Below are 26612 nucleotides of genomic sequence, written 5' to 3'. Positions count from 1 at the left end.
AGCGCATCCTCGGAGAGATCTGCTGGAAATATGACCATCAGGGGAACCTAAATGCGTTATTCGTCTCCGGTCACATGATTCGACAACTTGATGTTTTTTGTGCTGTCATCCTAAGGACATAGCAGGAGAGGCAAGCAGGGAAGACACCAGCCGAGGAGCTGCTGCACTGTGTGAGGCGAGGTCACCGCAGAGTACTACGGTAAGAGGGGGAAAAAACAGAGCTCTTTTAAACCAGCCGGGCTACTTGCCATTTGCATGTTTTTGCGCAAACACCCTGTTTTCTGTGGGTCTTCTATCTCGTTTTCTTAAACCTCTCACCGGTGCTCAGTATTAGCCTCCGTGCATTTATCTTAATTAGTCCACACTGCATTACGCTACAAGCAGAAAATGCTGTAGCTGCTATAGCATTCCTCAACACACAACATGCACTACAGTAAATATGGGTTAGTGGAGCAAATCCACACGCCCTGTGACCACCAGGATGCCCCATGAGAACATTTTTGCCTGTAAAAATTGTTTTTTTTTACATTCATTGTGGTGTCATCTGAAAAATGTGTTATTTTGGATCGAAATTGCGAGCAGATGTTATAGGGAAGGGGCGCACTCGATATGCAGCATCTTCACTGGTCTAGACTGAAAACGCAAGGGGGCGAGTACACGTAGTAGGCTACATATGTAGACAGGCCTACGCTGCATACTAAACATTCACACACTGTATTTTACACACTATAGTTTGTTTTCTTGTATAAATATAATAATGTGCCAGTTTATTTTATTTTGAAGCAAGGGCATATCCAGGTCAAATGTCTGATTTCAAAATAAAATACACATCCTTATCTCAGACACGCTCAGTCTCCCTCATTTCTCCATTTCTTTGTGGCACTATGACAATGACTGGCCCATACATCTGGAACACAACATTAATGGGACAATAAGATGTCATAATTGTTGCAGTATAGGAAACTGGTGGAAATGCCATGTGTTCACATGATATGAATTATAAATGTCCCTCACTCACCATAACCTCATTCACAACAACTTCCATTCCATCCCTAATTAAATGGCCTCAAAACGCTGATGTTAATCTTAGAATTTCTTCAGTTTTCTCATCTGTGGTCTGAATATTGGGACACATGGCCCACATCTCTTTCTCCTTGGGAATACATGAGCTATAGTTAGACACATGCTAATTTGAGGTTTCATTTCTTGATGCTGCCTTTTAAATATCCTAAAATGAGAATAACCCTAATGTGTTGAAATCATCCACAATGGTGTCATTGAGCATAGCCGTGAGCATGAATGATAACAGGACATTGATATAACAACATCCTGTGTAGAAAGACATGAGTCATTGCCGAGTCAACATGATGCATTTATTTTACATAATATGTGGTCCATCTGCTTGAGGGTAATTCAGTGGTTGCCATAGATGCTATATCAGATGACAGTCATAACACCTTATTCAATGCTTCACTGGTGTCCTCTTGTATGAGGTGAGTGTTGAACACCTGGTCCGAAAGAAGAATGGTTAAAGATTTATGTGTGATTTAAATGATGCCCTCTCAACTGCAGTATCTTGATTTTCAGTCATGGAAAGTCCTTTTTCCATCCTTGTTTTTCTGTACTCATAGGTTTTATTACGCATCTCCACATTCATAATCAGTTTAGTATGCAATGGAAATGTGATTGGTTTGTTGTATACAGTAGATTATTTCACAGATTAAGTCATTTTTGTAAATGTTTTGCTTATTGCTGAACTATTTTAACTGGAGATGACTTGTAAAATGTGTTAAGACAAGTAACTTTATACAGACTGATTCATGTTTTAACCCATCTTAATCGTGCCTGGCATATTCAGTCATGTGGGCTAATGAAAGGTTAATTAACCATATACATTTTCCATTAGGTGTCTTGTTAATTATCCTTCATAATCTGCTAAACTGAACTGTCTGACTTTTGTCTAAGTGGCCTTCTTTCTCTGCTGTTGACACCCTTGTAACAGTTTGTCATTGAAACAAGTGGAATGGCCTTGTAGATGCTGATTATTATTAACTGTATGGACTCTGCATATGTAGAGTATAGTGCTTCACATAACCTTGTGAAGCACCTCAGTACATTTTTTCATTAGACTGCACTCTTGATTATGATAAAGTGTGTTCTGCTGTGTTATGTTTGCAACTTGATGTAAACCAGGGATACTCTTCAAATGTGTTGCACTACATCCATACATTTTATAAGAAACAACACGCTCCACTGCATCATCCAACCCGGTATCACGGCAAGACGTGAACATGTGACGATTTACCATGCTGGGAGACGTGAAGATGTCACGATTTCGTCCCTTCAAACGTGACAGTTACACGGTATTGTTAACCAGTGGAGAAATACCCGGAAATGCCAAGCAAATGCTACCCCGACAGTCGGTTGTTATTGTTAATATTATTATAATAATGATTTATTTTTTAATAGTCACACTCGATTACGCCGATTTTCTTGTTGCCCCAGCTGGTCGACACCTCTTTTAGCAGAAACAAAGGCTACATTAATGTATTAAATTGATGTTAATCCATGCGTGTGGATGTGGAATTAACGGACGTGACGTTGTGCGATTGCGTTGCTAGGCAACAGCTTCGGTTCGTGTCAATTTTCAAACTCTTCAACTACAACCGTAGTTATATTTAAAAACATGTTAGAAGGCCTCACAAAATACTTTAATGTACATTTAAATTTAAATGTGAAGGAATGTGTGTATAACAAAATACATCCGTGGTTTTTCTAGAACAGATTACAAATCGCCTGAAAATGGTACAAACAGGTGGCAACATGTGTGACGAAGGTGTTGCCCTGGGCTATATCATGCAATCGAAAGTGAAACTTAAGCTCGCTCCATTGCGGAGATATTCCCGCGAGAGTGAGGAAACTTAAATGTATTTATTTATTTCAAATTTGAAATGTTACCAATATACTCACGGACCACTAGGGGGCGCTCACGGACCACCAGTGGTCCGCGGACCACACTTTGAGAAGCACTGCTATAAAGTATATTCATTACTCGTTATTCTCTACTAATAGTTAATTAAAGACTGTATATTATGACTATTTTGCACATCCCTTTCAAGATTTCAAGATTTTCTAAGGTTTATTGACATATCATATTATACACAATTACGGTGTAGTAATGCAATGAATGAAAAACTTGGGTCACAGGTTCCTCAACAGTGCATTACAAGACATCTATCAATATGTGTGTATACCTCCACCATTAAACCGTCATATTCTGCACATTTCTTATACTATTTACATACATCTTATAAGAGTATAATACATATGTATAATATCAGTTAAAATAAGTGCTTAAACATAGTTAACATTGCAGGAAAGCAATATATTAGACGTTAAGTACTTTGTCAGGCTTAATATGTATCTGTAGATACAAATGTCACTGTGTGTGCTGTGTGCTCTGCATCTGTGACCATTAAAGAGGGTTTCATCCCTCCATATTCTTCTTCTATACCCCCAAAGCTTTTTTCTTATTCACAAGAAAACCTTAACCTAAAGTATTCTTTAATGTTTAAATTAAGCCTTATTAGTTTGTCTGTTTTGCACATCCTCCTATTCATATCTAATAATAAAAATCAATAACGTGCTTTAACCACTAGGTGTCCCTTTCTATCAGCTGTGCACCGTTATGGTGTAAATACAGCCTATCTACCAATTGGATCAAATATAAAAGTCAGCCGAATTAGTGTTGATACTGCAAGGAGACGTACTGTATTGTGTGAAAAGAAATGTAAGATGTTGTTTAATTGCTATATATATATTATATATATTTATGATCCATGTCACGTTTTCAGTTTTGGCCGCAATTCTTCATGTTTGTCTCGAAGTCTTCTCAGCAGGGCTCTATAAATAGAGAACTACGGCAGATATGTAATATTTAATGCAGCCGAACCGTATATTACAATGCCGTTATGTGATGACTTTCAAAAGAGAAAAGCAAGCACACTCAGAATAAAGTATTATTTTATTGAATTTTTTGTTGGGATTTCACATCGCATAAACACCAAATCCCAGCGTGCATTGCGGCTAAACCATCCAATCATCGAGCTGAGGACCTTGCCTACGTCTGTTTCCGGTTTCCTTTATGACGGATGTATTTTGTTATACACACATTCCTTCACATTTTAAATTTAAATTTACATTAAAGTATTTCGTGAGGCCTTCTAACATGTTTTTAAATATAACTACGGTTGTAGTTGAATAGTTTGTAAATTAACATGAACCGAAGCTGTTGCCTGGCAACGCAATCGCACAACGTCACGTCCGTCAATTCCACATCCACACGCATGGATTAACATCAATTTAATACATTAATGTAGCCTTTGTTTCTGCTAAAAGAGGTGTCGACCAGCTGGGGCAACAAGAAAATCGGCGTAATCCAGTGTGACTATTAAAAAATAAATCATTATTATAATAATATTAACAATAACAACCGACCGTCGGGGTAGCATTTGCTTGGCATTTCCGGGTATTTCTCCACTGGTTAACAATACCGTGTAACTGTCACGTTTGAAGGGACGAAATCGTGACATCTTCACGTCTCCCAGCATGGTAAATCGTCACATGTTCACGTCTTGCCGTGATACCGGGTTGGCATCATCACAACCCTATTTAAAAAGGTGCATTATGCCCCCCACTCGAGACTTGATTATCATCTTATTAATACAGCATCTGTTTAGAGGCCAGTGTTTTATAAATTAACCTTGACTTGTGGTGTGACTTGCTGTGGGAAGAGGAAGTACTCATGTTGTCACTCCGTCTGACCATGAGGTGTGAAAGAGTCAGAGAATAAAGCTGCTGCTCTGTCCAATTTAAGCCTTAAAAATAGTTTAAAATATCACAAATAACATTGTATTTATACCATATAGTCAAGTAAAACATAATCATCAGACTGGACTGCTGTAACACAGTTTGATTCACAGTTCTTGCATCTTCTATTCACTTATGCTGGACTCTAGTGAAAGGAACACACTTGTCCCTCTTGGCTGAGCTGCAGCAGAACGAATGGTGGAGCTGTAATTGTGATAATCATTATCTCGTGTCCCTGGATTCACCTACGCTGTGTCCCAGAAGTGTCATTTTCAGATTCCTCAACTTGAGGCTGGAGATTACTCTACTCATCATCTAATATGAATGCAGAAAAAAATATTCTTTATCTATTTCCCCCGGTGATAGCCACTTATTTCTAAGCGTGGGGGTTCGATGCTCAGGCTCTGATGTGCTCATTCATTTTAGGGGAACATTTAATCTCAAACAAATCTCCATAAACATCTCCAGGTGATTACTAACAGACCATTCTTTTGTTTTCGTTTTATGAAATCCTTTGATTAAATATTCAAATAAGGCATTATCTAGTGTTAACTGTTGGTTAATTAAAGAGATAGCTATACACCCAAATGGCCACCTAAATGTGTATGTTGGATCTTTTTTCTCTAGTGTTGTGAAATTGGCAGATTTCATGAACATTAAGACATGTCTTTTAATGTTTTTTTTCTCCGAAAAAACACGATTGTTTCATAGTTTTGTATTGTATGTCTTTATTGTCTACTGTAAAAAGCAGCATTTGTTCTTGTTCTCCAGGCACGTTTTCAGTAGGCAACCTCAACAATTGAATTTACTGATGATACTCAGTCCCCACAATCTGAATTTGTGCACGTGTGAAATCAAATTTAGCAGCCTGACTGACAAACCGCAGTCTCTGCTTGCTCTCCATGTTGAGCATCATACAATGAAGGTTCCTGCATGCATTTGAACTCTCTGCAAACCCTCAGTAGTTTACCTCATTGTATATAAAACTGTGGATTCATCATCTCAGGAAAATTATGTGTGCCTCCGGGGCAGAAGCCATCAATATTGGATTATGTGTCAGGAAGGCAATATTTGAATAGCATGAATAGCTATTCATTACACTCATTCATTATTAAAGTTGTTTGAATAGCGTCATCAGATATAGGATTTTTAATTATTTTGACCAAGCAAATAACGATTAAAACAATAATCCCAAAAGACTACAATAGTTATATCTAATCCTTTATTACATATTATATAGAGACAACTTTACCCTGCAGCAGCGCTTAGCTACAGTACTTAGTGTTGTCTGTTTTGGTATGAATTAATGATTGAACCACAGAGTGCTGGGTGATGACTGCACTCCATAAAACTTTAATGGCCTGCCTGCATGTTTCCCCTCTTAGTCAATGGGCAGAGTGGCACAGAAAGGAAGCTCTTGTGCTTGCAGTAATCGTAAGCAGCGAGCATGTCTCCTTATTATTTTGACTGCATGTGTGATGCAGAAAGGGAACAATAATCCGTCTGAAAAGATGAAGATGGCTTTATAAAGTCTCCCAAATGACTTAGCATATTATATACATTTTTTATACCTATTATCATTTAGCCGAGGCTTCTTAACATTAATGATTATATATTACCATAGCAAAAGGCCTACCCATTTTAAGCATGATGTAACTTGAGTGTAGCGCATAACCTATTGTATCTATTATTACAATTGTTTTAGCGCTGCTCGATAACTAAACTTTTCTAAAAACCTTCTGAATATAAACTAGGGAGTTCAACTTGGGAGCGGAAATGTGTTCAAATTCAGAGGACAGACCCATGTCTGCCTGGTTACTCTGTGATTCATTTTTGATTGACAGATTTAGTGATGAGATTTATGTTTTTAGGTCAGGTCAAATGTCGCATTAGCTGTTTCCTGACAGTTTTTCTTTAGTATATGTTTTAAGCATGACCTTGTTGTATCATTTGTACATTCACTAGCTCCACATATAGAAAAAATTCACAGGAGATTTCTCTGCTGGATGAATCAGAGAAATTGGCGCCATACCATCCCTGTTTTGAGACATGTTACCTTGAAGAAAACCTTCATTAATTAGCTACATGGCCTCTGAAAACCGTTATATAATATATTCTGTGGTTAAGGAGGAGCCAGGAAAAAGTACTTTCTATAATAGATGCCAATTATTACAATTAATAACATTATGGAAGATGAACAGACAAAAAAGTCAGGATTACTCTACTGGATTAGTTTGGATCTTTCTGTTCTATATCTTAAAGGTCACCTATTATGCAATGTCTTTATACATAAATATGTGTCCGCTCTGTGTAAAGAGATTCTGAAAGTTTCAGGAAAAAAGATTCGCTCACTTTTTGTCCTGATCCATTTATATAAAAACCTGTATGGAAATGAGTTGATCAGATTTACCTCATTGTACCACTTTATGATGATTTTTTGGCTTGTGTAACCATTAGCCAATAACGAACCAAGGAAACAATTTCCCATTTCAAAGGTTACCAAACTAAGTTTATGAAAAAAATGTATGTAGGTCCATAAATCAAGCCTTAATGAAGATGCGCCAGTGTTTGTGAGAGTTTATTTTTTCTAAATGGGTGACTAAATTCATGAGCTCATCAGTAACAGCTGTCACTCAGCTTAGTTATATTAACTATCGACATATAATAAAACATTTTAGCTAGATTTTGCCACCTTGATAAATACAATCAAGGTGGCAACGTCATTGTTAGAAACACAGCCAGATTGTGAGAATAGGTGACAAATACTGTCACCTATTCTCACAATCTGGCTGTGTTTCTAACAATGACGTTTAAGAGCTTCTAAAGTCTCATTTATAAGAGATCTATTGACCAGGTTTAGTCCTCAGGGTAAAGTTGGTGCTTTTAATGTCAAACAGGTTTACGTTCAAATGCCAAACACTATGCAACATTTGGAAAAGTTGAGCAGAGCTACTACAGCACTTGTGAAAAGAGGTGTTTTAAAACATTGTTCATTCATTCTCCTCACCCAGACTGAGACTGAGTGGGCCGTCCTGCTGGGTTTAGTGACTAATTCACCTCTTCTCCTCTGCTTTCAGCCTCTCTGCGTCACAGCGGCCAAGTGTTAACAATATAGCTTTGTGTCTCACACCTGTGGGCAGAGGGACTCGGAGAGTAAGAGTGCAGGGGCAAGAGGGGCACGCTTTTTTTATCAGACTCGAGCACTGCAATAGTATAACATCACTGTACAGTCAAATTCATGTAGAGATTTTCCACTGCGTGTAGCTTTAATTGGACTAAATTGTCTGTGAACATCACTCTTAATCAATGTGATTATATTCAAAGGTTATATTGTTAGAAGCAAGTTGTATATGTGTGAACTCCTCATGTGTACCACAGACACTGTTTGGGAAGACTAATTTGGGGATCATTAGATCTGCATGGTTGGAGATAAATAGCTTGTTGTTATTTTTGCTTTGCGACAGTGGGTTCAGGGAATTGCAACAAAGGGTGTTGAAGTAAACAGTACACCAACACTAGCCATTTACATCCTCACCCATTTGATTAAATGCAGTACCTAGTCATTCTCTCAGACATACTGTGTGCAGATGCAAACTCCCACTCATTTCACATCTGTTTGTTCTGTAATCATGCATCTTAGGGGTATTTTTACCCTGGCCTCAAATAGTGTTTCAAAGAAGGCCTGCCTCTTTTGTTTCTTGAGAATATAAAATAAAGAAGACATTTGGGTTGGGTTAACATTTCTAACTATTGTCTTTTGCTTTTATTTCCCAGGTTCCCCTGTGATTTGATCCCAATCTAAAGCTCTCACAAGGACCTCAGGCTCCACCACTGAACCCACTGAGTCATCTTTCATCCGGTACTATCATCAATATCTCGGAGAGGATGTGAGTAGGAGAAGGACTGAGGGTAGGAGACCTCAATAAGTCCGACCAAGACAGGAAGTGGGATCACATGGCTGCTATGGACTGACGGGTCAACTGAAACCAGATCACACTGGCTTTGCTTGGAAGTGTAAGTCTTTTATTAATCCATCTGACCGACGAACAGGTCAACTACGTTTCAGGGAATCAATTGTAATTCTATCCATTAATGAGAAATAATCTAATAATTACAGTGTCTCCTTTCTAGATTGATTATTTTGACCTTAACAATGCAGCAGAAGGTGATCGGAGACATGTAAACAAGATTGATACAATAGCAGTCCTAGTATAGCAGGGTATAAGGTTTTGTGAGGATTTGTAGCGAAATTAGTTTTTTTTATGTGTATTTTGAAAGGAAATCATGTTGCAAAGCCTCAGAGTGAACTGCATTTAAAGATATATCAGCGATGTACCGCTTCATCCTTTTTACTTCCTCTCTGTACCAAGTATGTCTTCCATTGTAGCTGTTATCTCCCAACCCAGAATCCATCTCCTCTCCCCTCTCCTCTCGTCTCATCTCCTCTCTCATCTCTCCACTCCTTCATGCTGCCACACTACCCTGACATGTGTTTGTGCTCTCGTCCCATCGTTTCCTTGGCACTTGACAATGGCTGTTTCTGGTTTTCCTTTCTTTTTTGCCCTGCCTTTGTTTCCACTCTCCCTGGAAACTAAAAAAAAATCTTGTTGTGTACAAGACATGCCATCTATTCTTTGCCAAGCACACAATATGGGTCTGTCTTTGGGCCTGTATTGATTTGTGAAGAAACTAAAACATTAGATGTCATCATTAGCTATCAATTGTATATATTTTTGTATTATTATTGTATTGTATTATTAGTTCCCCTGTGAACAGAACATTATTAACCTTTTTATAATGCAAAATACCTTCCTGCAATACTAATGACATCTATATTTTTTAGCAGTGTTTTGTATGCCTCATTACACATTTGTAGTCAAGCAAACCTCAAAATATCGCTCTGATAGTTCCAGATTAGAAACCATAGTTCGATAGCCATCACATCAGGCAAATATCCATGAATGTACTTTCTACAATGTGGAACACATTGAATTATTTAGAAATCATATATTTTTCAAGGGAATGGAGGTTTCAATTGCTGTAAGCTTTTAGCAGGGTCAGGTCAGTGAAGCTCCTTTTTGTTTACATATCGTGCAGCGTTTTCCATAGCCTAGTACTGTTGTGCATTCCAATTAATATAAATGTAATGTTAGTGTCGTGTGGTGATGCAGTAGTGCATCATTTAGTAAAGTGGATAAACAATGTTGGTCTGTCTGTCTGTCGGTCGATTCACCACTTTAATCCAGACTGAAACATTGAACTATTTTATGCATTGCCATGCCTTTTTTTACTGAAATGAATGTAGACCTAGGGATTCATTATAATACATTTGGTGTCTATCATCAAGTCAATATTTTAATGTATCCAAAATCAGATTATGACCAGATATTTGCTAAATAAAAGCCTTATTTGTAACTTGCTATTTCAAGTAGTCTATAATGCTAAACTAATAGGAAATACTGTTAACTGTACATTTTACCAGCTACAAATCATTGTCATTGTGACAATATTAGCATGCTGGCTGAAGTTAGCATTTAGCTGTGCCTGAATTTAGCCTCAGCGTGGCTGTAGACACCAGTCTTGCTTTATTGCACTTTGCTGAGCATCCTGTTAAACTGTGTATAAAGGTTATTGCACGTAAGACTATTTTCCAAACGTTCACAACAAACAGTATTCATATATTTTAGATGACATTAAGCTCAACGGTTGACTTTTATTGCTCGATCTGGTTTTATAGACCCTTTGGATACTCATAACTGTTCAATATAAAACCCATTTTGATTTCACTAGATAGCTGTCCAGGGTGTACCCAGCCTCCCAGTGCATGATGGGATAAGCTACATGCACTATGACCCTAAGGTATGGATAATGGATAGATTATAAATGTAAAAACAGATTAAAGCAGGTAGGGATTATCTGTAGAGTTGAGTTAGATTTAAATGTGATGACATGTCAACAGAGCAAATGCATTTATATGTGTAACATAAACTAAATTGAAATTCTTAGTGAGATTAATAAAGTTTACATCATTATTATAATTAAAAGTAACCGACTGATTTAGTGCTGGTGTCTTTTAATGGTGACCAGTAGTAATGTAAAACATGTATGATTGGCAGTGTGCAATTTTTTTCTGATTTGTAGATTATAAGACTACCATTAAAAATGTCCATAATAATTGACAGCTGTTTCCCATTAGCACCTCATTGCAGCGCGGCAGTAAACTTGTAAACATTGCATTTTACATGTTTAATCCACATGCTTTTAGCAAAACAATCACAAGGATAATTGTAGGGAAAACTTTCACTTAGATTTGTGGCTGCAAAGCTCAAATAGATTCCCCACAAACACATGGCTGGAGGTCAGCATAAAATCATATTGTTATGCTTTAGGTATTTATAATCTGCTTAAGTGTTCGCAGAAACACATTTCTGAATTCAACTGATTTTCATGGAATTGGAAAATAAAATATTCTGTTTATATCGGTAAGGTTATATTTGTAAATACAGTCATTTTAAAACATCATGGGGAAAAACTGTTGAAACTGGTTGGAAATAGATAACACATCGCCTTCCCCAGCAGTTTGCTTTGAATTATTGATATACTTGAGTGAACCCGCTGCAGGTCGGGCAAAAGGAGAATTCATATTTCTGTGGTTGGTGTTTTTTATTTTTTATGGTTTGGGAGCCAAGGTGAGGAAAATGTGGAAGTGAAGCAGAACAGATTCACTAGGGCACATTTTAGGGTGCCTCGAAATGTGAGAGACGTATAGTAACTATTTATTATTTTTCACTTGGGTTTTTTTAAGTTTATCTAGCTGTCTCACATTTAATGCACTGTCATGCTTATCTTCATGTTATCTCTGTTCACAACATCAAAGCGGATCAATGTTGAATGATTCATATTAAGGTTCAGCCACCCTGTGATGCATTTTAAATGTTAGCATTGCATCATGCATGGATGGGATGGATTCCTTCTGGTCTCCCAACTCAACTGATGCAGTATCATTTAATAGCCTGCAAACATTTATGTCAAGCAGGTGCAAGAGGTTGAAGGTATCACCTTGCTGTTAGTCTTTCATTAAACAGACAGAGGCAGGGATCTGGAATAAATGATGAAATAGCTGGTGGGGATGGCGAGGCCAATTATACCAAAGCGTGTTTTTCCTCATTTAAAGTGGGTCTCTCCAGCAAATCCCCTTTCAAATGAGGGTCACATGATGTCATATGCTAATTAAGATATATAAATAGTGCATTGTAAATGGCATTAGCCATAGTGAATAATGTGTCATAATGAGTCATGGCAAGTTATTTAAAGATAAATGTAGATTGAAACAGGAATATGAAGAAATGTACATCATTAATTCTCACAGAATGTTTAAGTAATGTCCTTTCAGTCGCCATGACTTTACCGAATTCTCATTAAAGTCTTGTTTACATGATAAATATCAGGCCCTTTAAGGCTAAACTGAAGATATAAAAATTGTGTTTGTAATCAAGGACTACATTTTCGAAGCCTTGAAAGAAGGAGAATGATGAGCATCTTTGTAGGACCTATAATCACCATGTTTTACTAAATGCTTTAATGAGCAACACAAAAACCCTTGTTCCTTTTGGTCTGAAAAATAAGTGAAATATGTATGTTATCATTTGGCCAAATCTTTTTTATAAAGTGACTCACACAGTGCATCCTATAGATAAACTAATAAATGACCGCTCGAGTAATGGCAGTACATTGCCTTCCCCTAGTGTTCTCTCAATGTGTGTCATCAATCCCCTCTGTTGGCCAGAGGGCCACACTGCAACACATAATGATTCATCACATAGGACTCAATTCTATTCAATTTTTCTTTTAACTGGAAGATATTTGATCTAGATTTGACTCATAATTTCTTCATTTAATGGAGTCATTTAAAGTGACAGTGCATTTGACATGTCTTTATATGCCCCTTCTGTTCTTTGATTTCCTGGCTTGGCTTGTTGCTGTATATACTGAAGCTGCCAGCAGATGACAGATATGCTGCGACCTGCGCACTGACCCGTACACCCAGCATGCCTTGCAGCATAGAGCTGTAGGATGGCTCTGTGTGAGTGAATGTGACTTGCCCAGTGGGGTAGAGTGGGGAACAGGTGCCAACACTGTCAGCTTGTTAACACTGGCTTCTCCAGCAGAGTGCGGCACATATGCAACACATAGCCTTTGGCTGTGGGACGTATGTGCAGGCATTCATACATCTCTGAAGTGAGAAATGGCGGTGTGTGTATCTGTTATTTGCACGCAGCGATGATTCTGGGACATTAAATGGGTGTTAGGGGAATTTGATGTGGTTGTCCAGTGATTATTATTAAAAAATACAGATCTGACTGCACTGAGAAGATTAAATACATGAAATATAGCAGTTTTGTGCAGATGGTACGTGTGTAATCTTGTCAGCATCCTGTGTGCTGTACTGTTTATAACAGCAGAGACTGTGTAATGTGCAAAACACAAAGCCCCTAATTTGTTGTCCAATTATACTTTTATAAGTTTTGGCATACATTTGTTTTTGAGCACATTGTTAGAGCGTTATCATGTGGCTCCGTTTTCTACATAAGCCTGGGAAGATACAGTTATGTGAAGCCCCCCTAGGGTTATGTGGAAGAAATTCTCTCAAACATCACAAATTAGGCCCCTAGATGACCCATTTCTAGAATAACTAAATTGACACAATGAATTATTCCATGCTGTCTTGTGGCCTCTATAACGAGAAGGGGACTTGGTACAGAGGATAAATTAGGACACTGAGTTCTTGCTTCTCTCATTTATTCCATCAAAGCCATTTAGGCAGATTTGCCCGTTTGCCCAATGTATTCTATGATTTCTTACCCTCTCATTATAACAATGGGGGAGAAAAGAGGAACATGGATGTGAGTTTGAAGAAATTGGCTTCTACAACTTGGATTGGAGATAATAAGACACAAGGATAACGTGTCAAAATCTATTTAATTCCGGTGTAGTTCTGAGTAACTTGATATATACTTTTCATTTTGGAAAGACACTTGCAGAGCTCTTCCCAAAATAAATCTCAAATAGCTCCCAGTCATGAAGCAAAAAGGGAAAAGTGAGAATGTGGTTTAGAATATAATGATGGTTCAGGGACAAAGAGGGAGAGTATAAAGTGAGGTATAAAAAGAGAAGCTGCAGTAGAAGAGGAAACAAGGAAGATCACACCTAAATGATGTCCTCCATATTTCAAATCATTGATGAACAGTGTCTTATTGTGACCATGCCGGATGCTTTCCCAGGCTGAACGGTGCTGTACATCAAAGACAACGCTGCAAAATGAGATGGCTTCTAACAAATACTACATTGAGCTCAACTCAAGTGTCAAATCCACAGTCTACGGGGGATATGGTTACTGTCACCTGAGGGTTAAAGCCTCCTCTCTGGTTTGATGTCTGAATATTAGGCTATTTGATATGCTGCAGCTCTTTCAAGTCAGCCTGGCAGGACCAGACTGCCGACAGATTTCCCACAAGGACTGTAACTGCTCAGCAGAGAGACAGACATCACTCTCCAGCCGCATCAAAGCCGAGCAGCTCTCCTCTCTGCCCTCTGCATCTTTCTCACAGCTGCAGAGGCTTTTCGTAGAGATGTGGCGCCTTCTAGTGGGAGGTGGAAAGAATTACAATGTTGAATCTGATTTTATGTTTCAAGTGACTGTGGTTCTTTTCCATCCACAGTGACAATGGTGTTGTTTCTGATTGGGATCTCTATTGCTGTGAATAATTCATCTCATGAGAATCAAACTGCAGGTAACTGTAGAAATGTGTTTGTCTTTTTCTTTGCATTCATGTTGCATGAAGTAAGGCGGTATATCTGACCATTTCCATGTGTTGCACATGGAAATGGTCAGATATTAAAGAGAGACTTCAGTATGTACTTATGAAGAATAAATAACGTTTTTATTCTGCATACATATACAAAGCTAATTTATAAGCATTAATATGGCTCATTTAAATACACAGGAAAACTGCTGATACCGCCTTACTTGGTCTAGTATGACCAGTTCCTTATGGTACGGTAATACATTTTGGCAAACTTTACACGATTATTGGAGTGCAATTAAAATTAAAAAGTCAGTTTGCTGACTCTTTGCTACTCATTCTGCTGCGACACTACATTTTACTTTATAATATTATCCTTTCACATGTGGTTACAGTGTACTGTAATTCAGTACAATTACAAAGTATTGCTTCAAATGAATAGTTTCCATTTTGGGAAATCCATTTATACATTTTTTTCATCTCAGTCTTTGCAAGAAAGCAAAGACTGAAAACAATGTATAAATAGATAACCGCAAGTTAGCTTAGCACGGAGATTGGAAACAGGGGACACGGTTAGCCTTACTGCGTAGGGAGAACATCTACTTCTCAGCACCTCTAGATCTCACGAAATAAAAATGCTTCAAATTGAATGTACAGATACAGTGTAGCAAGAAAAAAACAGTATATGTACTTCCCATCAAACGTATCCTTTGCATATCAACAAGTTTACACTGTCTTTCATTAAATTATACTGACGACTTAGTGTTCTATCCAGAAAACCCCACCCACCAGGGGGCTCATGTGCTGCCCTCGACACTCATCATATCCCTGCTTCTTATCATCGTTGTCCTGCTGACTATCTACTGTCTCAGGTGAGTAAAGAAACAGATCTGGCTATTTTAGTTTGGAGTTAGTCTGTGCCTTCTCTCCTCTCTCTCTGTCCCTTTAAGCATGTCTGTGTGAGAGTGTGCCGGGTTAAAACTTCAGGACGGGGGTGGTTGGGGAACATGCGGTGAGCATTGGCTTATGGGTAAACAGCTGCTTCTCAAGTAAGCCAGCGAACAACAACAGCTAGGTCAGGTCGGGTCAGACTCATTCACTGATCAGCCGGCTCAGAGCTCTTTTCCTGACGGAGACATGAGGAGGAACAGCTTTGCCTCTCTCACGTGGTTGATATTGGTTTTAGTATTTGTTGTTTGCTTACTTTATGTGCTCACCAGCTATGTTCCAGTAATTGGGGTTCACTTGTTTTTGCTTTCCTAATAGAGATGTCTGCCCTTTATCTTCTCTGAGGCTTTTTTCTTTCCCTGCTTCTCTCTGTGTGATTACTACAGGTTCAAAAACCACAGGAAAGCTCTCGTTACCTCGGTGGACAAAAAAATACCAAATGGCTTCTTGGAGGAACAAGGTAACATTGTGTTGTACTCAATATAACCACCAAGTGCTTGAAAATATAATACAGCCTTTTACTTTTTTTATTTCTTTTTAGTTTTAAGTGTAGCTTTACATTCTTTATGGACTAGGAAAGTTTTACGATCTGAAGTCCAAGGAAGCTGGAAAGGTCTTGGAAGGCCCTTGGCTTTCCCAGCACGTAGGGAGTCATATAAACTTTCACTTCAAGTAGAAAGTTCATAAATTAGGGGAAAGGCCAAATTCTGAGTTAAGACAGTTCCTTGCAGCAGCAGCAGCAGCAGCAGCAGCAGCAGCGGCACCATGTTTATGACCGGAGAAATCATTTCTGTCATGTACCCACAAAAGTAGGAAATCTTAATGGCCATCAGGCTTGTTTTTGCAGGTGCTATGAGAGCTTGTAATGTTCTCTGTTGGGAACCATTAGTTGTATGGCCATATATTCCCTAAAACACAGGAGAGCAGACAGTGGTCCTCCTTCCCAGATCCCCCTCGCCCTCCAAGAGGTACTTCCCCATCCCTCTGGACTCGCTGGAGGAGGAGTACCGGATACGCTCGGCAGACGACGGCAAGCTCTTCAGAGAGGAGTTCAATGTGAGTTTGTGTGGTCTGACTAAGATCTTTGTCCTGCAAGCACAGAACAAATACAGAAAATAGTAATAAAATGTTATGTTGGTAGGCTGTCGACCCCTGGCTTTATTTTGATCTCATGAGTATTGGGGGTTCTTTCTTTATAGTCGCTGCCATGTTACTACCACCACGGGTCTTTTGAGGAGGCGAGCCGAGAGCACAACAGAGAGAAAAACAGATACCCAAACATTTTACCATGTGAGTGTCAGGATGTGTTCTGCAGCACACAATATTAATGTAACCTTTAGACTGCAGTTGTATTGATCTCTAAATCGTAGGGTGATGTGGGCTGAATGAAAAATAAGCCTATTACTTACAGTATCTTTTTTCATCTCTCTTCCACAGATGATCATTCAAGAGTGCTGTTGAGTCATCTTGATGGACATCTGTGTTCAGACTACATAAATGCATCCTACATAGATGTGAGTCTTGGTAGCAATTAAGCGTGTAATATGGAAGATTCTTGACACATTCTCATTAATACCATGTCCATTCACACAGGGTTTTAAAGAGAAGAACAGATTCATTGCAGCTCAAGGTACATTTTTCAGTTTGCTTGAGTTTTTAATGAATGTTGAGCATGCAAGCATTCTAGTTATAACCATTTGCACCTTATTTTAATACTTTTCTTGACGTTGCTTCAGGTCCAAAGCTTGAGACGCTGGCCGACTTCTGGCGGATGATATGGGAGCAGAAAACAGCAACTATAGTAATGCTGACAAATCTGAAAGAAAGGAAAGAGGTCGGTCTAAAAGTATTCTTCCTCTGCAATGCACTTTTCTAATTTGAAATAGGGTGTGTATAGATTTAACCTATTCGATCGATATGGCTTCAATTCACCATTAATGAAACCCTTTTGTATTCACATGACCCAAAGTCATGGGCATAATTTATTTGACCCCTTTTCCAACTGAGGATCCATACAAAGTGTCACCCAGCAGATTACTTAGCATCGCATTACATTTAGCCTCGAAGGGATGATCAATTGAGAGCTCAAATGCGGGTTTGATAGGGCAGAATGGAGGCAATGGGGATCAATGACGGAATAATTGTTGATAAGATCCTAAGAGGCTCCATGATAATTAGTCTGAGATTGTAGTTAATGAGTTGAAACGTCAGTGTGAAGATCGTATTGACTGACAGAGTCGCACAAAGTCCTTGTGATTGCCTTTGGATTGGATTGGGAAAAATACGTCAAATACACATTTCTGTACGCACACCAATAAGATACACAACATACGCTGATCTCCATCCATTTGAGTTAAGTAAGTTACAATGAAAATACAGTTTTTTTTTTCCTTTTAAGGTGTATATTTTTCTTATAGTTATTAAAGACTGACCTCTTTCTTGTTCTTATTATGTTACCAGGACAAATGTTATCAGTATTGGCCCGAGAAAGGCTGCTGGATGTACGGGAACATCAGAGTGGCGATGGAGGACGTCACTGTACTGGTGGACTACACCATTAGAAAGTTCTGTGTTCAATATGTAAGTCAAATGTGTGGATCTACATATCAGTATGTTTATCATTTTGAAAAAGCTAATTTTGAACATGAAATCCCCTTTTTGTATTATTGTTAAACAGAAAACTGTGTCTCAGTTAGCAGCATGGACTTCAGCTGATTTCACAGCACGTCAGCAAAAAAGTGATTATACTGTGCAGCAGAAATAAGGACACAATAAAAACAACCAAAGATTAAGCCTTTATTTAGACATACACATGCTATTAAAATAATAGTGTGCTTTTTCAATATTGTTCTTAATATACTCCTTAATTGCTATAAAAAAACCTATTATCATAATAGCTAGATTCTTATTAAAAATTAAACATGAAACAAAGCTACATTGAGATGGTGTAGTTCCCCATGGAGACATTTTAGTAAACTATTATGAGATGCAAAATATAATAAATACATGGAAAATGGAAACAAATTAAAGAATATTAAAGGATGTATGTTATGGGCCCAGCATGTAGGTGTATTTAACATACAGTAAACACTACAAATGTCTCATCTTTAGAGGTTTATACAGCGCTCTCAGTGTCTGTAGTTCTCTCCGTGTGTTTTTGATGCTGCCATCTCAGCCAAGCCTTCAGATTGCAAAATTCACTTTGTTCCCTATCCATTTGAAGCAGGAGAAGCGCAGATATCCTCTCTGACTCTGTGAAAACTGTGGTATAGCGCTGCAGCACGAGCTGGCACACTGAGAGCTTTTACATCCTCTGAACACAGAGCATGAAGTTGTGTTCTCTTGAGAGAGCATTCATGAGTAGCCGAGGAGAGCGAGGCAGAGGCAAACCAGTACACATGTTTAATAATTGTATTCCGTCACAAGTAGCGAAATGACAAAAAAAGACAAATGATTCAGTACATTTGAGGGTAATTTTCCAGTAGGTAGCATAGTATATTTGACTGATGTGTGTCTGCACAGTGAACATGCTTCATGCTCAGGTTTGTTTCTGTGCTTCGCAGCAGGGCAGCGACGGCCCCCGAGCTCCGCGCCTCGTCACCCAGCTCCACTTCACCAGCTGGCCAGACTTCGGGGTGCCGTTCTCGCCCATCGGCATGCTGAAATTCCTCAAGAAGGTCAAGACTGTCAATCCAACGTATGCTGGACCCATTGTTGTGCACTGCAGGTAAAATGTGTTGTAAAACAAAAGCCAGAAAACAATATATGACAATAATCAATCAGCTAAGGTTTTTATCGAGCACATTTTATACAGCAGGCGTGGACCCCATGTGCTTAAGAGAAAAAGTAGAAATAGGCGCAGATCATTTCTGACAAAAACATATATAATATAAAGAAATATGAGTCAACAAGGTATTACAATAAAAACAAGTTAAGAAGGAATGTTCACATTATTATAATCGGAATGATAATACTGATTCGAAAGTAAGGATCTTACCAATAGCCCTACACTTTAAACTTAACTAAAACTTAGTGAGATAAAAGTGTTTTAATCCGCTTTTAAAAGTTGACAGCAGAATTGTTGTCCTGTAATAGAAAGTTGATGTTGTACCATAAGGAGTGCATTTAGATGATTTATTCTCTCTATAGGAAAGAGACCTTTGCTTCAAATGTTCTAAGCGAGGAACAAAAATGTAATTAAATACAGTGAAGAGAAGTTAATAAAAAGAGCTGCTTCATTTCATTATAAGAGACAAGAAAATACTTTGCGAATGATGAATTTCTCTCTTTGCAAGAAAATCTATTCGCAAAACTGAAATTTGGTATGTGAACAAATCAACAGTTCTTAAAACCTTCAACACAGACCTGTTGGGATATTTCCTGTCTTTTGAGGTATAAAACACTAAAGATAAACTTATTTTGTATTTGTATCATGTTAGGTTTGGTAATGTTACTGTAGAGCTCAACTTAACTGTAGGTCAAGAGTATAACAACTGAATTGAAGCATAAATAAATATATACTGAAGAGTGCATATGTTATGTTTGCCTGGCCAATCAGTGCAAAGCCTCACAAAAGAAATCAGCAGCTCAGAGAGCAACTGCAGCAACAGGTGCTGGGGGAGAGGGCCTGTTGTTCTTGAATGGGGCCCATTGAGGAGCCCCTCGCCCGCTGTGGACGGCAGCTCTGCTCCCCGCGGAGCCGTCTGCTCAAACGACCTCAGTAAATCTATTAGGAGTGTGCTTCAGAGGTGAAGCACTTTTACACATGCTCATGCTCCAGGCTGTCCACAATTGACGTCTATGTTAAGAGAACAGGGATAGCTTGGCAATATATTAGAAGAAAGCAGAAGCATTTTTATATTTCTATTTAGTTATGTTGTGTTGTCAGTAGTTATATTCAGAATAGTTTGAAGCTTCATTCATAATGTTGATATCGAAGTTCTAAATTCACCGTCAAATGTTTCTATTTTGTTTTTTCCATTGTTTTATTTCTTTTCAAACCAGTTATTTATTTATAGTTAATCTTTTCCAAAATGCATGTCGTTATCTTAATTTGTTGTTTAGCTTGTTATTTTTGGTGTTAAGCCTTTTCCAAAAGTTTGCTTTCCTACTTCCTAAGTTAGTTTTATTAAAGAAAAGATGACTTGACAAAGAAAAAAGATCAACTTGATTTGTCCAACTAATCACTTTATATAAATTGAGGATTTTAGTTTCAGGAATTTAAATTTTAAGTAGGGTTATAATGTCATAAAATATGAGTTTTGCCTTCATTCGAAAACCCTAATAGAAGCTTAAAATAAAAGTAGAAATACATTTGTTTCAACCATTTGGTACATGTAATGTTCCTCTGTTGCTAAGGTTCTATGTGTGCTATACAGAAACAATATTGTTTCAAGTTCTTATCCGACACATTTTCTTTCATAGTTTCACTTTTGTCCGACCTTGTGCCTTCCCCTTGTTTGTGTTTCCTCAGTGCGGGGGTGGGGAGGACTGGGACGTTCATTGTCATTGACAGCATGATCGACATGATGCACATGGAACAGAGGCTGGATGTCTTCGGCTCTGTGAGCAGAATACGAGAGCAGCGCTGTCAGCTCATCCAGACAGATGTAAGTGTTGACCCTCTCCGGCCTGTGGTACCCGGACTGACAGCTCCACTCTCTCTCTAGTGTTGGAGGCACAAACAAGAGAGGACACAGAAAAACAACCTGCTCTATGATACATGAAAATAGTAAAAAATTGTTTGGCAAACTGAAGCTACTTGTTTGGCAAACTGAAGCTACTTCTTCCACCTTGACTTCCTCTGTGTTCCCCCTCAGATGCAGTATTCCTTTATCTACCAGGCTCTGCTGGAGTACTACCTGTATGGAGACACGGAGCTGGATGTGTGCTCTCTGGAGGGCCATCTGCAGAGGCTTCACAACACCAGGGCTCCCCACGACAGGCTGGGCCTGGAGGAGGAGTTCAGGGTAGGATGAAAGAGGCTCACTCTCAGACATTTCAGTCAGTAATGAATCGTCCCCATCACCCTGCGCCCTGCATGGTAGGAAAACTTGCCCAGGGTGCCCCCCTTAGCGGTACTAACATACATAACAATGCTTTCTATCAACTAATACTTTATAAGAATCCCAACATCTTCCACACAGGATTTAATATAACGTCGTAAAATATTCAAATTTTTGTTCTCACAGTTCCGTACACCGAACATTCTTCTTCTTCTTCTTCTTCTTCTTCTTCTTCTTCTTCTTCTTCTTCTTCTTCTTCTTCTTCTTCTTCTTCTTCTTCTTCTTCTTCTTCTTCTTCTTCTTCTTCTTCTTCTTCTTCTTCTTCTTCTTCTTCTTCTTCTTCTTCTTCTTCTTCTTCTTCTTCTTCTTCTTCCTCCTCCATCTCTGAAAATACAAAATGTTTTTGTCCAGCTTCTGTGTTTTTAAAACTGTCCGAGTCATCATATTCATAAGCGTTGAGCTGCCCTGCACTGATGAAAACAAACCTTTCATCATGTCAATCTGCTCCTGCTTTCTCCTGACAGAAACTGACCAACGTCCGCATAATGAAAGAGAACATGAGAACTGGAAACCTTCCCGCCAACATGAAGAAGAACCGTGTGCTTCAGATCATTCCTTGTAAGGACTGCTCTGATACTAATCCATAATACATCACATCCCAGTAACATCAAAGTGCCACACTGCTGGTTATTTTTATAGATATACACAGATATCCGGCTAATCAGGATGACTATGATCAATGGCATTTAACTACAGCTTGTATCTTGACTGAAATGTGAGCGGAGAGTGGGAAAGGGAAATTGTGGTTAAGACTTCTTTTACAGTGAAATCTGATATCAGCTCTGGCGCATTTGGCTTTAATAACACCGCAACATTTGAACTTAGCTGTTATGTTTTCCATCAGCCTTTTCAAACTTTTATTTTATTAAGAATCACTTATGGAAAGTTTTTATTTTTCCTTTTTTCTTGTGCAGATGATTTCAACCGAGTAATGCTGTCAGTGAAGAGAGGACAGGAGTTCACCGACTACATCAATGCCTCCTTTATTGATGTAAGCACTCCCTCTCAACCTCCTGTATAGATTTCCCATAGAAGTATATATAAAGCTCATTGTTGCCTTTACAAACAATGCAAAATATGATGTTTGCTGCACTCTCAAGTGTTGTTTACCGGATGATCTGCCCTCCAGGGCTACAGGCAGAAGGACTATTTTATCGCAACCCAGGGCCCACTGTCTCACACAGTGGAGGACTTCTGGAGGATGGTGTGGGAGTGGAGGTGTCATTCAATCGTTATGCTCACCGAACTCAAAGAGAGGGAGCAGGTACAGTACGCTGCTCCTGCAAAAGTACAGGCTGGAAAGTGGAGTTGCACATTTAGAAAATCTCTTTTATTTCATTTTATTATTCTACCTATTTCTTATTCCTGACAGTCTGTGTATGTATGTAATAGTTTTATATTGCTCCTGTGGTCCACACTGAAAACACAGAAAAAAGAATAGGACATTAATCAGTCAAATGAAGCCTGATTGTATTTCCATCTGACCTTCTCCACCAGGAAAAGTGTTTCCAGTATTGGCCATCAGAGGGCAGTGTAACATTTGGAGATTATACTGTGGAGCTGACTGCAGACACAGAGTGTGAAACCTTCACTCTCAAAGACATGGTGCTCACCTACAGACCAGTGCGTAACGTTTTATTCTAACATTTAAAAGCTGAATTTAAATTCCCCTATATGCCTCCCTGTCTACTTTATTCTATCAGTTTAAAATGCATGACATGTCATTATATCTAGCATCTTTAGCTGCATTAAAATAACAGAGAAAGCACTCTATCTCACCAGGAAAAGAAGTCGCAACACGTCCGACACTTCCACTTCCATGGATGGCCTGAGATCGGAATACCGGCTGAAGGAAGAGGGATGATTGACATTATTGCCGCTGTACAGAGGCAGCAGCAGCAGTCTGGAAACCGTCCCATAATTGTGCACTGCAGGTGCGGAAATTCACTTCTGATAATTTTGCTGCATGTGTATCTGTAGATGAACATTTTTACAGACATGGTATAAATGGTTCTGTCCGCCCGTGCTTTTTATTCCAACCCTTTTTCTTTTATCAGCTGAATCTTTTAGAGGGATATTGGAAGGAATTACATTTTTACAGATACATTTTTCTCTCAAACGCCTGTTACAATAAATTGTGCAGTTTGCCTCAGTAGACCTGGTGTTCTATGCCTAAACCACTTATGTGATCCCTTATAAAGACTTAGCTGTGAAAGCTTTGATCAGAACCTAGCTTCAGGTGAAGTGATTCTAAAGCAGCACACCCCTGTGGGATTGATCCAATCCACTGATTCACAGTCAATTAAAACCTCTCAAAGTGAAATCTCCTCTGACTCCCACTATGATTAATCTGATAAGATGAGCTAACGACAGGAAATGGTGTCATCACTCTCTTCTATTCCTTCATCACCACTTGTCTAAGAAGGGCTTTTTAAAGCTTTTCCTCTGCCCCTGGGAAACGGGGCTAACCCGATGCAATCCCCAAAGTCTCTCTACACTTCGCTTCCGAATCACACATCACTCTCACACTCGCTCCCCGTCTCTCTGTGTCTTCCTCTCTCCATCCCACCATCCTTGTAAACATTGACTCAGTCAAACACTGAGCTTCCAAACTGATTAGTGTTAGCGTTTGGATTAGCCTTTCTTTAAGTGGGGATGATTATTAGGACTATTACACAAAGGTCACCTTTTCTCTTGCAAACTTTTTAATTCAAATGGGAAAAAAAGCATCTGCTGCAAGGATTACAAGAGATTCATTGCAGCATTCTTTTTAAGAAATGTAGAAGTAGTGAGAATTTAAAATGTTCTTCTTCTGAGCTATATTTTTCTAAATTCTGCAGTTCTTCTGCAGCAAGGCAACCCATTTTCAAGGCCGTCCAGTGTGTGCAGAATGTGATGTGGTTGCTAATGTTTTTGTCCTTCATGTTTCAGCGCTGGAGCGGGTCGGACCGGTACCTTCATTGCCCTCAGTAACATTCTGGAGAGGGTGAAGGCTGAAGGCCTGCTGGACGTTTTCCAGACCGTCAAGAGTTTACGCATGAAGAGACCACACATGGTCCAGACTGTGGTGAGTAAAAGAGATCCTATCAAACCTACTGTGCAGAATCCGTCAGCTTATTCACATTTGTGTTGTTTATGCAAAATAACACTATTTTATTTTGCTTTTTCTTCCAGGAGCAATATGACTACTGCTACAGAGTGGTTCAGGATTTTGTTGACATTTTCTCTGACTACGCCAATTTTAAATAATACCTGTCAAATGAATGTAGGCATTTCCCTTTCCTGAATGTTGTTTTCTAAAGCAAGCTCTTTTTACACTTTGCACTTGATTACAGATCTAAACAATAACTGTAACATACTGTAATATAATGGAAAACATCTGTACTCCAGGAGAGTATGCCTCTGTCAGGAATGCTTGATCGTCAGGCTTCCAGTGTAAAATATGGTAATTATAGTGGTTTATGGTACGGTTGGGTTCTTCGATATGTATGTTCTGCTTCAGTTTTATGTTGCATATGTTGCAACAGTGTGAAGGTCAATAAAGGAAACATTCAAAGATTGTATTTCACTTAATCTATGAAGATATTGTATACTGTATATATTATATGTATTGCTAAATACCTAATTGCATCTCATCTGTTGTGGAAAACATGCATTTTATTTTATTTCTGCTTAATTTGTCGCTGGCAACAATGCCTGTTTTTTACATTAGTGTTGTTTGATTGCTATGAGGGGAATACATTGTGTGTTTGATAAGTATGGTAAATATAATTACTGCTTTTGCTAAAATAATGTCTTGTGTGACATGTGTGAATAATATTTATAATCTACTTTGAGCTCAAACAAAAACACAAGACTCAAGATACATTTCGTTCTGTTAGACGCTGCACATTTTCTCACTTCTGTCTATGAATAACTAAACAGCTGCTGCCTGTTGCAATTTTATTCAACTTCACCAACTTTCTTGTGTTGCCCGTGGCAATATTACTTAGTGGATCGGTGCCTGACGCTGCAAAATGCAATTAGCCCACATTGGAACAGGCAGAAAAAAATGGATTATAACATCCCAACGTATCTTTCTACGTACGTAATGTTTTACAGCCAATCATGACATCCTTCCCTTTTTATACACATTTACATTTCCACTTGCATGTTTGCATTAAGCCATATGGATTAGAGAGACATTTCTAATCATGCAAAACTTGTCACCAAGTGACGCAATTTTAATACAAACAAGCCAGATGATTTTTGTTTTATTAGACACACTTTTAAAAATGCATTGTTTTCAAATAATGGTTTACTGTATGAATCATGAATTCATTATTTGTACAAACACTTCTCAGAAAATTAAATGTACCATAGCTTAAGTTAAAGTGTGAAAGATATGAAGAAAAACAGAACATTTGAGTTTTATTTAAATAAGAGATGTAGTTGAACCTTGTCTGGACAAGTATAATGAAAGAGCCAGTGTAGAGCTAAAATAGGAAGTATGCATGCACGGGCATTATGATGCCACTCAAAATGTTTTGAGTGGTAGTACGTTTGGTATTTAAGGAAGCCCCAACATTGCTGCTAAATCAGAAGCATATATTTTTGCAAGGCTTCTGCTTACTTCTTTATAAAACAGTAAGCTTGGTTTGGGTGAACGACTTTCTACTGTTTATACATGAAACACTGATCGTTTTGTTTATTTACTGTACATAATGTATCGTTGTGATTATTATCCATCACCAATGTTAACTGCATTGTTAACTTCATTGTATTAAATGTCCATGCTGAAAGAACAAGAAATAAGGGGAATGACAGTGAGGCCTTGCAGCTGATGAAACATAAATGCATGGGCACCTTGTTTCAGTGATGTGTCTGCCTTTTTGAATCTGTATGGATACTATTTGTTTGATAAAAGCTGATCCCAATAAATTATAGA

General features: G+C 38.5%; 1 protein-coding gene across 4 annotated transcripts; it reads left to right on the top strand.

Moving 5' to 3' along the window:
- Positions 1-26612, top strand: LOC117459284 (receptor-type tyrosine-protein phosphatase epsilon-like). 4 transcript variants are annotated; one of them, XM_034100022.1, is made up of 21 exons: positions 1-199; positions 8644-8883; positions 14589-14660; positions 15448-15544; positions 16007-16080; positions 16540-16676; positions 16820-16910; positions 17058-17134; positions 17214-17250; positions 17357-17454; positions 18081-18200; positions 19184-19347; positions 21094-21229; positions 21440-21589; positions 22150-22243; positions 22600-22676; positions 22815-22949; positions 23183-23308; positions 23468-23619; positions 24617-24752; positions 24860-26612. In XM_034100022.1, exons 3-21 carry the CDS (start codon positions 14594-14596, stop codon positions 24932-24934), a joined length of 2043 nt encoding a protein of 680 aa, XP_033955913.1. In that variant the 5' UTR covers positions 1-199; positions 8644-8883; positions 14589-14593; the 3' UTR covers positions 24935-26612. The 4 variants fall into 4 exon arrangements, with proteins under 4 accessions (XP_033955913.1, XP_033955914.1, XP_033955912.1 ...); XM_034100023.1 differs by having other exon boundaries at positions 15436-15544; positions 21464-21589; XM_034100021.1 differs by having other exon boundaries at positions 15436-15544.

Source organism: Pseudochaenichthys georgianus, chromosome 15 (genome assembly GCF_902827115.2).
Source record: "Pseudochaenichthys georgianus chromosome 15, fPseGeo1.2, whole genome shotgun sequence".
NCBI lineage: Eukaryota > Metazoa > Chordata > Actinopteri > Perciformes > Channichthyidae > Pseudochaenichthys > Pseudochaenichthys georgianus.
The sequence above is the reverse complement of the archived record's forward strand: the minus strand, read 5'-3'. Positions and strand labels throughout refer to the sequence as shown.